This window comes from Aquarana catesbeiana, linkage group LG01 (genome assembly GCF_042186555.1).
Source record: "Aquarana catesbeiana isolate 2022-GZ linkage group LG01, ASM4218655v1, whole genome shotgun sequence".
NCBI lineage: Eukaryota > Metazoa > Chordata > Amphibia > Anura > Ranidae > Aquarana > Aquarana catesbeiana.
The window spans coordinates 568,923,867-568,939,483 of record NC_133324.1 but is presented as its reverse complement, the minus strand read 5'-3'; the positions used below and the strand labels follow the sequence as shown (position 1 = coordinate 568,939,483).

General features: G+C 43.5%; 1 protein-coding gene across 1 annotated transcript in view; it reads left to right on the top strand.

Annotated features, from left to right (window-relative positions):
* Nucleotides 1-9,651, top strand: part of LOC141106374 (uncharacterized) — a 54,535-nt gene extending 44,884 nt beyond the window's left edge. Inside the window, exons 4-5 of the mRNA XM_073597146.1 lie at nt 3,794-3,927; nt 9,155-9,651. Of these exons, the coding sequence (XP_073453247.1) occupies nt 3,794-3,927; nt 9,155-9,287 (267 nt within the window). The 3' untranslated portion in view covers nt 9,288-9,651. The remainder of the gene's footprint in view (nt 1-3,793; nt 3,928-9,154) is intronic.
* The last annotated feature ends 5,966 nt before the right edge of the window (nt 9,652-15,617 follow it).

Genomic DNA, 15,617 nt, shown 5'->3' with positions numbered 1-15,617 from the left:
CCCCTTCCCCCTGGCTAGGCCAGCCAAAACTTACTAACTTACAGTAGGCAACTTGCCTACACATCGGTGAAAGTGGAAGTTTTCTGCCCTAAGCAAATTGCAAAGCAGGATGGAGGCAACAAACTAAGGCTAGATTTTTGATTATGGGCAAAGCACCATGAAAGTAAATTTAACTCAATATAGACAAGTATGAACAGCAGTTATAATAAGGGTCGGTTCACACTGGGGCAACACGACTTCAGCGCGACTTTGTACCGCGACTTCAATGCGGCTTCAGCGCGACTTCAGCGCGACTTCAGCAAATTACAAGGCGACTTGAAGTCGCCTCCATGACAGGTGACTTCGGCTGTGGCCAATCACAGGGCAATCAGCTCTCTGGGAGGGAGGGGGGGAGGGAGGGGTTTTCCCTGCAAAGTCGCTTGACTTTACAGAGAGATCCGACTTGGAGGCGACTTCCATTGATTTCTATGGTACAGGTCGCCTACCAAGTTGGATCAAAGTAGTACAGGGAGTACGCTCTGAAGTCGGAGCGACTTCAGTAGTGTCTATTAAGACGCTAGCGTTCACTCCCATTGAATCTATTTCTGGGGCGACTTGGGGCGACTTGAGGGCGTACAAGTCGGATCCCAAGTCGCCCCAGTGTGAACCGACCCTAATGCCGCGTACACACGGTCGGACTTTTCGTCTACAAAAGTCCGACAGCCTGTCCGACAGACTTCCGGCGGACTTTCGGCGGACTTGCAGCAGACTTTCTAACGAACGGACTTGCCTACACACGACCACACAAAAGTCCGACGGATTCGTACGTGATGACGTACACCGGACTAAAATAAGGAAGTTCATAGCCAGTAGCCAATAGCTGCCCTAGCATGGGTTTTTGTCCGTCGGACTAGCACACAGACGAGCGGACTTCGGGGTCCGTCGTACTTACGACGTAAAGATTTGAAGCATGCTTCAAATCTAAAGTCCGTCGGATTTTAGGCTAAAAAAGTCCGTTGAAAGTCCGGAGAAGCCCACACACGATCGGATTACCAGCCAGCTTTAGTCCGTCAGCGTCCGTTGGACTTTTGTAGACGAAAAGTCCGACCGTGTGTACGCGGCATAAGGCTTAGCAAGGCAGATGTCACTAATAGTCATGCACAGTAGATTGGAGTTTGAAAAATGAATGGAGTCAGTGGTTACCAAAGGTAATAGAAAGGCAGAGGTCACTTTCAGTCATGTAAAGTAGCTTAGTGTTTCATAAATGCCAGAGAACTCTGCAAGCAGGCACATATGTATATTTTATTATAGAAGTGACATTGCAGTGAAATTCACATTGCAAGCAGCTAGAGAGGCCAGTAATAAATTGTTTGAAAGTGAAAGTAAACTGCCTCAGAAAATGCTAAATTTTGGCCCCCCAGGAGCTTTTTAATAGTATGTACAAGTATGGACAGCACATTTGCACATTAGGGTGCACTTTCCTTACGATATGAGACCCATGTTTAAAGTTGCCATCAATATATCTTAATGTGAGTGAGTGTTTTTTAATACATTTTTAATAAAGAATACTGCACAGTGGTCGTCTTTTAAAAAAAAAATGCTTATATTCTGGGATGAATAATACGGAGTGCCGTATTATAAGGATATAATATTGGTTTATAATTTTAAAGTAGCTCTAAAGCCGCAAGGCTTTTTTACCATAATGCATTCTGTGCGTTATAGTAAAAAACCTTCTCTGCTGCAGGATCCCCCAAGCCCTCCTTATTCTTACCTAAGCCCGATCTGATCCAGCGACCTGCATGAGAGAAGCGGGCAGATTGTGTCTCCCTCTTCATTAGGCAGATTTATAGCAATTCTATAAATTGGAGCGGGGGGAGGGGTGGGTTTGAGTCTGTTTGTGTCACAGCAGCGGGGCTCGGGAGTGAGCATGCCAGGTGCACGGGCAGGGAACCCGGAGAGAGGAGGTTCGGAGCCGCTCTGTACAGGTAAGTATAGAGATGTTTGTTATTTTAAAAAAAATCCTTTACAATCGCTCTAAATGTTTAGCGCAGCACCCTTTTTTTATTTAAGTTTTATTACACTGATGACCCTATAGATAAGAGAAGGGTACATGCGTAAGCAGATTGCCTACTGTATGTGTATTTAGCAATCGGCTGCCCAGGTCAGGGGAAAGGGGTTAATATTTTTGCCACTTGGAGAAATGCATGGGAACTTGCGCTAAAGACTTGCTGGGACCTATGGTCCACTATGGTTTCCTGATTCATCAGAAGAAACCTGGAACATGGACATTTCTGTTAGAGCACCGCCAAGCTTGTACTTTCCTCTAAGAGTCTCCTCTTGTACTGGTAACCTGGGGCAGCCACAGTTAGGTTCAGTTAGGAAAAAGAGGATACTGCATGTTATACATGTCCTGTCAAAAGTTGTTTCAACTGCTCAAAGCCTGGTCTGAAGTTACTAGAGTGCATGTGGGGTCCTGGCGTCTCTCTAAGGAACCAGGGTCTGAAATAGTACATTGGCGTCTGTGGATATCACTGCAATGCAAAGTTAGCCTATGAGTCTAAGAGGAGAAGAAGTTGCTGTGGGTAACCACATAGGACAAAGAAAACAGGTGTTGGTGTGGTATCTGGTTAGGTGACGGGTCCTCTGGTAGCAAGGGGGCTTGGTGTACTGACACCCTCCCTAGATGTCTGTCCTCGTCGGTCCTTATTGGCAGAACAGCGTTATGGAGATCTTTGGCCTGGTCACTAAGTACACTAAGTACATAAGGCAAGAGTTAAGTGAGAGCACGTATGAGAATCCACGCTATGTGCTAGGCGGGACACTATTCTGTTACTGGGAGTGAGGTAACAGAAGTACTGGTGGAATGGGTATAGCCTCCATGCCCCTCCTAATACAACACATACGCCTGAACAAGTGTGTAGAACAAGGAACAACATCTTCTGGAGGGACTCTGCATACAACTCTACACACAAGTAGCTCATCTCTGAGTTGGGGGACTGCCTTAAAGCTTGATTCTTCACATGACTGTGGGCCCTGTCTGGTCCCCGGCATTGATGAACACACCTTTGGGCAAGGTGTTACCCCTGTGCTAGCATGACTGGCCTCCGGATCCTTAACAGAAGTTTGAGCTTTCCCTTGGCCCTCTAATTACAATGTTTCTTTTGCCATGGTTATCCCTTCTACAGAGGTTTTCTCTCACTTCCTGTCCTGGTAACAATATCATGATAAAGTAAGGGAAAATCTTCTGAATAGGTTCACAGACAACAAAAAAAGAGCCGACAAGTTTTTTTTTCCCATTCCCTTCTCTATCGAAAACATTAAAATAATGGACTCGAGATTAAAGTTTACAAAAAATGAAAAGGTGAACTAACACACTACACCCTCCTCACAGTGGATGCTTGGTTTCACTGCCCATGCAGCCTGTGAAGCGGTCCAGGATTTGAATATTGCGGTCTTCCTCCCCTTTTTTGCTTAGGGTCTCTGGTTGAATCAGAACGTTTCTAATTGGTGAAAACAGTTACATGCCAGTGCTGACCAATCAGAATCCCTCTGAACTGTACCGGCATCCCTAAGGAAGAAAGAAAAAAAGACCAGGGCTTTCAGGGGTTTTCAGATTCCATGACCGCTGACGTAAACGCAGAGGGACCTGGGGTGTAAAATGGTAAACGTACAATCTAGCTATAAGATTTGATCTGTCACATCACAAAATCAGGGTGGATGTACTACTCAGTTGTTGATCAGACAGAACAAATATGAGACAAAATCCGTGTGGCCATCTTAAGTGACGTGTGTGTTCTTTTTTTCAACCCTTTAGATTAATGCATCTTGGCAAGGTGTGGAGAAACTGCAACTTCCAATGTCTGAACTGGTGAGGTTGGTGAAGGAGAGGACAGACAGTGGGCATCACACACTAATTGCCCGAGTGCTCTGTTCACTGAGAGAAAAAGAGTGAGTTTTCAGCATATGCTACTTACATGCTTACATTAAACATGCTTTATTATTTGGGTATGAATATTTGAGAAAATAATTTACTTTTGTTAGCTCTTTAAACATTAGTGTTACCATATGTGAAAACAGCATTACCATTAGCAGAAAATCAGCAGATTCAGAGATATTGGTAGCTGAATGTACAATGACTTTTTATGTGACAGACAACCATCATTGCTTTGCCCCTCCCATCTTGCAATACCAAGGTCAACTCTTACAGGAAAAGCCAAGGTATACTATATAGCCATAGGTTTGTGGATATCTGACCATAACACCTGCACTAATTTGCCAAAAGTTTGTAGACACTCTTAAAAAACAGGGGTCTCCAAACTTTCTAAACAAAGGGCCCGTTTACTGTCCTTCAGACTTTAGGGGGTTGGGCTGTGGCCATTGGGAGTAGAAAAGCCCCAGAATCAGTGGGAATAGACTCTGTCTCAGACTTAAGTAAGAGGAGGAACAGTACCCTTCATTGGTATTAGTGATAAGAATAGTGCCACAACGTTGATGTCAGTGTGAGGAATAATGCCCCATTGCTGGTGTTAGTGGGAGGAATAATGCAACATTACTGTTGTCAGTGGGAAGAATAGTGCCCTGCTGTTTGTGTCAGTAAAATGAATGATGCCTCTGAGTGGGAGGAATAGTGCCTCATATCAGTGGGAAGAACAGTGCCCCAAGGGACAGATAAAGGCAAACAAAGGACTGCATCAAGCCTGTGGGTTGCAGTTTGGAGATTATGGTTCTAAAATAAGGATATGCAATTAGCGGACCTCCAGCTGTTGCAGAACTACAAGTCCCATGAGGCACAGCAAGACTCTGACAGCCACAAGCATGACACCCAGAGGCAGAGCATGATTAGACTAGTAGTTTTGCAACCGCTGGAGGTCCGCTTATTGCATATCCCTGTTCTAAAAGATTGAGTTCAGGTGCCTGCAGTGAAGGTTACTGTTGCACACCAGTTCTTTTCATCCAATATACTGTAAGTACCTGACCTCACAAATCCTCTTTGGCTGAATGGACACGAATTACCACAGACAATCCAATGTGGAAAGCTTCCCCAGAGGAAAGGAGACAGCTAGAGCTGCCATGGAGGGGGGAGGGGGCACATCCATATTAACACCCATTGCTTTAGAATGAGATATCCAACAAGCATAGGTGTCCACAGAACTTTTTTCCGGGGGGGGGGCATCATTTTAAAGTCACCCATGCTCCTCCCCTTTTCGACAATGTCATGAAGGGAGGGGCTTATTCATCATATAAAGCGCAAGCATGTAAAGCTTTGAGAAACCTGATGCAAAAGCTTAATAGAAGGATCAAGCTGCCATTGTCTGATTAGCAAGTCCGCCGCTAAACATGCCTTCGTAAATTATCTCATGAAATGACACTGTTAAATATTTTATGCAGAATTAAGTTCCAAAAATAAATATTAACAACAACTTTAACAATATTAACATAAAGCATATCAGTGCCCATCAGTGCGGCCTATTAGTGCCCATCAGTGCAGCCTCATCAGTGCCCATCAATGTAGCCGTACAGTGCCCATTAGTATAGCCTATCAGTGCCCATCAGTGCAGCCTCATCAGCGGCCCTTGGTGCAGCCCCATCAGTGCAGCTTATCAGTTCCGCCTCATCAGTGCCCATCAGTGTAGCCTAACATTGCCCGTCAGTGCAGCCTATCATTGCCCATCAGTGCAGCATATCAGCACCCATCAATGGCCATCAGTGCAGCATATCATTGCCCATCAGTGCAGCATATCATTGCCCATCAGTGCAGCATATCATTGCCCATCAGTGCAGTGTATCATTGCCCATACGTGCAGCATATCAGTATCCATCAATGCAGCCTATCATTGCCCATATGTGTAGCCTCATCAGTGCCCAGCAATGCATCAGGGAGGAATCAGGAGGATCTGCTGGCCGGATGACACAGAGCGGGGATCTCCCAATGAGACGCAGCTTGTATATCAATAGCCGCCGCTGTCAAATGAAGTCCCACCACCCAGACCGGCTACTCCAATAGACAGCACACTGCTCCAATGCTGGTCCAGGAGGTGGGACTTTGACAACAGCCGGCTATTCATATACAAGCTGCGTCACAGCGGGAGATCCCCACTCTGTGTCATTCGGCTGCCCGATCCTTCTGACAGTTTTCTGGCTGATCGCTTCTGGCAGAAGTGGTGCAGCCTTTTGTACAGGACATCAGAGTGACCGCACCACTTCTGCCAGAAGGGATCAGCAAGGAAACTGTCAGCCCAGTCCGCCCCTGCTCCACACTCGCCCTCTGCTAATTTCCACTCGCTGAATGTGAGCAGAAGTTTTGAGGGCTGTGTGTGTGGACAAATTCCTCCAGGGGGGGCACTTGCCCCCCCCCCCATGCGGACGCCCATGCCAACAAGTCCATATAAGTATAATGGTTATCAATCTTTTAGCCATATATTAAAACGCTGTCAATTTCAGGAGGTGTTCACTGAATGTAACCTCTGCCTGAGTATTTTTCACCAAATGCCCAGTTTGCATTGTCCAAGTTTATGATAGGTTTGCCCTAGTAGCCCCATCCAGAGACAACCTATACTTTATAGGCAGCTTCAATAATGGCTAGGGGGCATGTTCAAATATACATTATACATATTAGCACAGCAATTCAAAGATAAGCTATTAGTAACTGTACTAGTTACTGGCTAGAATAGAAAAAAAAATTCAGGTTAAGTTTCAAAAGTCTGATACCAGGTCAGATTAAAGTGCTTATCCTGTTTGCGTTAAAAATGCATTTAATAATATATTAAAGAGCAAGTAAAGCCTCTGAAAAAAAAATACACCCTGCAAGACAAAGGCTTAATGAGCTAGTATGCATGGCATACTAGCTCATTATAAATTACTTACCTGGGATCGAAGCCCCGGCATCGGCCCTCATTCGCCTCCTCTGACACTACCATTTATCCCGGAGTGACTTCCGGGTATCGCAGCTCCGGCGCTGTGACTGGCCGGAGCCTCGATGATGTCACTCCCGCGCATGCGCGCTGGTGCCACCACTAATGGCATGATCGCCTTTAGAAACGGCATGCTCAGCGCGCCCGCGCCCGATGTCTGTGGTGCATGCGCCGTAGACATCGGTGCCGCTATTTCTGCAAATATCTCCTAAACCTTTTAGGTTTGGGAGATATTTCTTGCACTTACTGGTAAGCCTTAATCTAGGTTTACCTGTAGGTTAAAGTGATTGCAATAGGTCTACAATCACTTTAATGATTACAGAGCTGCAATAATTTGTGTCTTTTATGTCTGCCTAGAGTTTCGGTTTTATAAGCAACATAACTGAATCAAGACTTTACTTAACCTAAAGCTAGCCATAAATAAATCCAAATTTTGATTCATGTGTGTCCATGCCTGTTAGATAAACTTTTGTCGAATGGGCTTATTTTTCTCAATCAGCCTACTGAAGTTGATGACCAGTAAATTCTGACAGCAGAGGGTCCCGCTGTCATAATGCAATGGGGGTTATTTACGAAAGGCAAATCCGCTTTGCACTACAAGTGCAAAGTGCACTTGAAATTGCACTGAAAGTGCACTTGGAAGTGCAGTTGCTGTAAATCTGAGGGGTAAATCTGAAATGAGGGGAAGCTCTGCTGATTTTATTATCCAATCATGTGCAAGCTAAAATGCTGTTTTTTTATTTTCCTTGCATGTCCCCCTCAGATCTACAGCGACTGCACTTCCAAGTGCACTTTAAGTGCAATTTTAAGTGCACTTTGCACTTGTAGTTTGCACTTGTAGTGCAAAGTGGATTTGCCTTTAGTAAATAACCCCCAATGTCCCAAAAGAGATCCATCTTGCTTGTGTAGATGGAGGTATCCTTTTGTTTTTGTTTTCCTTCAGCCCTTCGGAGGAACAAAATAACAAATTATCTATGGCTAGCTTTACACACAACCTAACTCTTAAAATGAAACTATAACACATTATATGAGGCCTTATTGTTTACAAATTCTTTTTATTTTAGGAAAGTTACCTTAGAAAAAAGTTAGAGTATGAAGGCTTTTTTTTTATTGCAGAAGAAACATATTATGGGGTTGAATTACTAAAGGCAAATAGAGGGTGCACTTTGGAAGTGCATTTGCACTAATTTTCCCCAGAGCTTAGTGAATGAGGTTCTTTACAAAGTGAAGCTTCACCACATTCACTAAGTTCTGGGAAATATGACTGCAACTGCACAGTCTATTTGCCTTTAGTAAATCAACAACTATTTTTTTCTGCAGTAGAAGCTTATTACTTTCAAGTTACAAAATTTCTTTAGAATATACTTTACACTGAGCTGTGCATACACAGCTTTGTGTACATTCTCGGCATGGCTTTGTGTGGGAATAAATTAACATCTGTTAGCAAGTGCTAGATCTCCCCTGTCCTGCTATACAAGATGGCCAAAGATGACGAATCAGGTGGAAGACCAGGCAAAGATGCCAGGGAGAGGGCTTGCGTAGTTGCATTGCTAGAGGGGAAGAAAATATAGGTGCATTTAGTTCCACTTTAACTATCACCTGAGCTGCCTGTCCAACTCTCACCTCTGCCCATGCCAAATTTTTTTAGTTCAAGACAAAATTTCAGCAACTAATACTCTTGCTGTGATAAATTGTACCTTGCAGAAATTTACTTTGAAACATGGAACAATTTGCCTATTCTATAGCCCAATGTTTCTTAACTCCTAGTCCTCAAGTACCCCAACAGGTCATGTTTTCAGGATTTCCCTCAGATAAATCAGCTGTGGTAATTACTAAGGCAGAGAAACTGATCAAATCACCTGTGCAAAATAATGGAAGGCCTGAAAACATGACCTGTTGGGGGTACTTGAGGACTGGAGTTGAGAAACATTGCTATAGGCCAGTGGTTCTCAACTCCAGTCCTCAGGACCCACCAACAGGCCAGATTTTAAGTATTACCTTGGGGAGATGCAGACTAGAATACTGCAATCACTGAGCAGCAAATGATATCATCTGTGATGTATTTCAGTTATCTTGCAAACCTGGCCTGTTAGTGGGTCCTGAGGACAGGAGTTGAGAACCACTGCTATAGGCAATCTAGGTAAACAAATTTATAGTTATAGTTTATACATCTTGTCTGAGATGTACCTCTGAAAAAATATTTGGGATTAACTTTGTAATATTTTTTTTTTTTTGTATTTTTTTTTATTGAAATCATGTTACAGGGAGAAACCCATTCATCAAGGTGCACAGGATGTCAGACTGCTAGGAAGCATGCAAGAAGAGACGTCACATAAAACACCCTATATAACATGTGCTGTTGGGGGTACCAGACTAACATGGATGAAAAGAAGATGATGGATCACTGTAAAAGATACAAAACCTGAGACTTTTAGTCCATTTCAGACAGTAACTATTCCCACATAATCTCTGCTTCCCTTCTTTGCATGATTGTAAGTCAAAACCTGCCCTATATGATTTTCTTCTCAATGAGGATACATTACCAGGAGGATAATGTCCCTTGATCTGTGTTCCCTGTGTTCCCTTTATAAACACAGTAACGTTAAGAGGAAATGATTCCCTGAGACTTGATTGGGCGTTTGAGTTCAGGTCAGGATGTGACATCTTCTCATAGAGCAGGAATCTCTGCTGGGATTATGAGTGAGTCCATAAACATTTGCTTAACCATAAATACGTAGAAAATTAAAGGGATTTTGACGGTGCAAGCAAACTATACATAGAGAAAGACATTTTTTTTCTAAAAAAGACAATTTATTATTTCAGCCATTAAAAAAAGAACATATAAATTGTACATAGTATCAAAAGGTTTTTTACAATACTAAAAACATGGTGGTCAGATGGGATAGGAGGAGGGTGTATTATGGTTTAACAGATGATATTTATTGCATACTAGCCCGACATGTTTCGCATTGTCGCTTTTTCAAGGGATATGCAAACTGGTGGTGCCAGCGTCGGTAGGATGGAACCCATGTCCCAGCAGTGTGAGTGACTGCTTCATTTACCAGCAATTGAAGTATTCCCTGTAACTACAATTTCAATCGAAATTGATGACTACCTCCACCCTTTGGGTATAGTTCTGATCAATCAACTGACTCCATCCTTCTGTTCCCTGTGGTTGCAATTCTTGGCCTCATTGCTGCCCCCGGTTTGGGTCTGTACGCGCTGGGTTTGACGAGGTTTTGTTGGGTCAATTTAGGGAATCATTAAGAGTGTCGGATGATATCACCACCAGTTTGCATATCCCTTGAAAAAGCGACAATGCGAAACATGTCGGGCTAGTATGCAATAAATATCATCTGTTAAACCATAATACACACTCCTATCCCATCTGACCACCATGTTTTTAGTATTGTAAAAAACCTTTTGATACTATGTACAATTTATATGTTCTTTTTTTAATGGCTGAAATAATAAATTGTCTTTTTTAGAAAAAAATTTTCTTTCTCTATGTATAGTTTGCTTGCACCGTCAAAATCCCTTTAATTTTCTACGTATTTATAATTTTGCTCAGGGATGTGGTGCCTACCATTGAGGGTGTTTTTCCCATATTCGGAACCAAAACCATAAATACATTTGCTTAACCACTTCAGCCTCGGAAGATTTGGCTGCTCAATGACCAGGCCATTTTTTGTGATTCAGCACTGCGTCGCTTTAACTGACAATTGCGCGGTCGTGCGACACTGTACCCAAACAAAATGTATGTCCTTTTTTCCCCACAAATAGATCTTTCTTTTGGTGGTATTTGATCACCTCTGTGTTTTTTATTTTTTGCATAATAAACAAAAGAAGAGCGACAATTTAAAAAAAACACAATATCTTTTACTTTTTGCTATAATAAATATCGCATTTTTTTTTAAACTATTTTTTTCCTCAGTTTAGGCCGATATGTATTCTTCTACAAATTTTTGGTAAAAAAAAAAAAAAAAAAAAATCGCAACAAGCGAATATTGATTGGTTTGCGCAAAATTTATAGCGCCTACAAAATAGGGGATAGATTTATGGCATTTTTATTATTATTTTTTTAACTAGTAATGGCGGCGATCAGCGATTTTTATCGGGACTGCGATATTGCGGCGGACACATCGGACACTTTTGACACATTTTAGGGACCATTGACAATTATACAGTGATCAGTGTTATAAAAATGCACTGATTACTGTGTAAATGTCATTGGTAGTGAAGGGGTTAACACTAGGGGGCGCTCAAAAAATTTGTTCGAACACCCAAACACCGTTAAAGTCTATGGGACACAAACATGAATAATCAAAAGTGCTAATTTTAAAGGCTTATATGCAAGTTATTGTCAGAAAAAGTGTTTGGGGACCTATTAATGAACTGCCGGTCCGACAATACACATAAAAGTTCATTGATAAAAACGGCATGGGAATTCCCCACAGGGGAACCCCGGCCAAAATAAAAAAAAAAAAAAAATGCGTGGGGTCCCCCTCAAAATTTATACCAGACCCTTCAGGTCTGGTATGGATTTTAAGGGGAACCCAAAATTTTTTTAAAAAATGGCGTGGGGTACCCCCAAAAATCCATACCAGACCCTTATCCGAGCACGCAACCTGGCAGGCTGCAGGAAAAGAGGGGGGGGGACGAGAGAGCGCCCCCCCTCCTGAACCGTACCAGGCCACATGCCCTCAACATTGGGAGGGTGCTTTGGGGGTAGCCCTCCAAAACACCTTGTCCCCATGTTGATGGGGACAAGGGCCTCATCCCCACAACCCTTGCCCAGTGGTTGTGGGGGTCTGCAGGCGGGGGGGCTTATCGGAATCTGGAAGCCCCCTTTAACAAGGGGACCTCCAGATCCCAGCCCTCCCCCCTGTGTGAAATGGTAAGGGGGTACAAAAGTACCCCTACCATTTCACAAAAAAAATTTCAAAAATGTTAAAAATGACAAGAGACAGTTTTTGACAATTCCTTTATTTAAATGCTTCTTCTTTCTTCTATCTTCTTTCTTCTGTCTTCTATCTTCCTTCGGTTTCTTCCTTCATCTTCTTCTTCTTCTGGTTCTTCTTGTTCTTCTGGTTCTTCATCCGATCTTCTCACCCGGCATCTTCCTCAGCAGCGCCTTCTTCACTTCTTTCCTCGGGCTGCTCCGCATCCACGATTGGATGGGAGGCTCCCGCTGTGTGACGCTTCTCCTCTTCTGACGGTTCTTAAATAAAGGAGGGCGGGTGACCCCGCCCCCCTCTGACGCACGGGGACTTCCCTGTGGCATTCCCCGTGACACCACCGGGCAAGGGTTGTGGGGATGAGGCCCTTGTCCCCATCAACATGGGGATAAGGTGTTTTGGGGGGCTACCCCCAAAGCACCCTGCCAATGTTGAGGGCATGTGGCCTGGTACGGTTCAGGAGGGGGGCGCTCTCTCATCCCCCCCTCTTTTCCTGCGGCTTGCCAGGTTGCATGCTCAGATAAGGGTCTGGTATGGATTTTTGGGGGTACCCCACGCATTTTTTTTTTAAATTTTGGCCGGGGTTCCCCTTAATATCCATACCAGACCTGAAGGGCCTGGTGTGGAATTTAGGGGGACCCCCACGTCATTTTTTTTTTTTAATTTTGGTTCGGGGTTCCCCTGTGGGGAATTCCCATGCCGTTTTTATCAATGAACTTTTATGTGTATTGTCGGACCGGCAATTCATTAACAGCCGCGAGTAGTTTTAAATGACTTTTTTCCTTTGAAATGTCATTTTGCTGTCAGACTGTTCTAAACAAGGGAAACATGCACCCCTTTACAGGCATACTATAGACACCCCCCAGGTACGAAATTTAACGGGATATTACACTTTTATTGTTTGACTTTAAGCATTATTAAAGTCACTGCTCCCGAAAAAAACGACCGTTTTTTAAAACTTTTTTTTGCATTGATCCATGTCCCCTGGGGCAGGACCCAGGTCCCCAAACACTTTTTAAACCAATACCATGCATATAAGCCTTTAAAATGAGCACTTTTGATTTCTCCCATAGACTTTTAAAGGGTGTTCGGTGGCTTTCGAATTTGCCGCGAACACCCCAAATTGTTCGCTGTTCGGCGAACTGGCGAACAGCCGATGTTCGAGTCGAACATGAGTTCGACTCGAACTCGAAGCTCATCCCTACTCAAGGGGTTAACTGTGTTCCCTCACTGTGTTTTAACTGTGGGGGGGATGGGACTGACTAAGAGAGATGACAGATCGGTGTTCATAATCAGTATGAACACACGATCAGTCTCTTCTCCCCTGAGAGAACCAGGATCTGTGTGTTTACATACACAGATCCCGGTTCTCGCTCTGTCACGAGCAATCGCGGGTGCCTGGCGGTCATCGCGCCCACCGACACTCGCATTGACTCCGGCAGCGAGCCGATGACGTAACGTTGTTTTGCCCAGGGGAGCCAACCTGCCGCAGTAAAACTGCGGCGGCTGGTCCGAAAGCGGTTAAAAGCACATTGAGTAATGTAAATTCTTTATTAAAAAAAAAACTATTAATTTCTAAACAAATGTACATATGTAATATTTTTGCAGTTTAAAGATTTGGTCCATTTAGCACTGATATTTTAATTTTAGGGATACCAAATTTACAAGTGAGTGCTGCAGGGGCAAACCCCAGCCCTTATCAAAAACATTTACCAGCCACTTTATTAGGTACACCTTGCTAGTACCAGATTGGACCCCCTTTTGCCTTCAAGACTGCCTTAATTCTTCATGGCATAGATTTGACAAGGTGTTGGAAACATCTCACTGAGATTTTGGTCCACATTGACATAATAGCATCACACAATTGCTGCAGATTTGTTGGCTGCACATCCATGATGCAAATCTCCCATTCCACCACATCCCTAAAGTTCTCTATTGGATTGAGATCAGGTGACCTAGGAGGCCATGGGCGTAAAGTGAACTCATTGTCATGTTCAAGAAACCAGTTTGAGATGATTTGAGCTTTGTGACATGGTGCATTATCCTGCTGGAAGTAGCCATCAGAAGATGGGTACACTGTATTCCTAAAGGGATGGACATGGTCAGCCATAATACTCAGGTAGACCGTGGTGTTTAAACGATGCTCAGTTGGTACTAAGGGGCCCAAAGTGTGCCAAGAAAATATCCCCCACACCATTACACCACCAGCCTGAACCATTGATACAAGGCAGGATGGATCCATGCTTTCATGTTGTTTATGCCAAATTCTGACCCTACCATCTGAATGTCGCAGCTGAATTCGAGATTCGAGACCAGGCAACGTTCTTTCAGTCTATTGTCCAATTTTGATGAGCCTGTGTAAATTGCAGCCTGTTTCCTGTTGTTAGCTGACAGGAGGGGCACCTGGTGTGGTCTTCTGCTGCTGTAGCTCATCTGCTTCAAGGTTTGATGTGTTGTGCGTTCAGAGATGGTATTCTGCATACCTTGGTTGTAACGAGTGGTTATTTGAGTTACTGTTGCCTTTCTATTATCTCAAAGCAGTCTGCCTATTCTCCTCTGACCTCAACAAGGCATTTTCGTCCACACACCTGCCGCTCACTATATATTTTCTCTTTTTCAGCCCATTCTCTGTCAACCCATGAGATGGTTGTGGGTGAAAATCCCAGTAGATCAGCAGTTTTTGAAATACTCAGACCAGCCTGTCTGGCATCAACAACCATGCCACGTTCAAAGTCACTTAAATCCTCTTTCTTCCCCATTTCGATGCTCGGTTTGAACTTCAGCAAGTCTTCTTTACCACATTTAGATGCCTAAATGCATTGAGTTGCTGCCATGTGATTGGCTGATTAGCAATTTGTGTTACCAAGCAATTGAACAGTTGTACCTAATAAAGTGGACGATGAGTGTATGTGTCACAATGGGAAACAGATCTTGGTGCACCTATAGAGAAAGAAGACAGAACAACTCTGGAATATTACCATGCTCTGCACCTTTGTCTTTGCAGTAAGAGCAAACTACAGACTGGATATGTGGTGGCGCATGGAACCCTCTAGACCAGTGATGGCGACCCTTGGCACCCCAGATGTTTTGGAACTACATTTCCCATGATGCTCAACTACACTGCAGAGTGCAAGAGCATCATGGGAAATGTAGTTCCAAAACATCTGGGGTGCCAAGGTTCGCCATCACTGCTCTAGACTTTTAGAATGCATCCCCAATGCCCCGGAATCATGCTTCGAAGGATGTATCTCAAGATGCACTCTACTACATATTTGGTGGGGTTTCCCCAAAATAAAGTAGTACTGGGCCACTGTGTATCATCTACAGTAGTATATACAGTTTTGGGAGGGCCATCCAAAAAGACCCTAAAGAGGCCCTTTTCAATCTGAAACCTACTAACTGCACTAACAGACAATTCTGGCTACTGACTTATATGTTTACATCAGCTAAACAGGTTCTAAGCATGGGGGTCAGTTACTTCCACTATAGTGCAGGCCAAGCAAAAGATTGTATGGTATCTGCTAAATTAAAAATAAGCAGCCATCTTAAATTACTCTGTACAAAAATTCAAAAGAAAATATGAGAATCATGAATTCCAAACGACCTCCCTGACAACTTTGACCTTTCTTTACTAACAATCTGATTGACAATAACGTCAACATATAGAGCCATGTGCTTTTCTTTTCTTTCTCAGAATGTACAATTCTCCCTGCTCTTTCACTTCTCTTTTCTCTCTGGAATTAGGGTTAACTCTTTCTTTAAGGCTCGG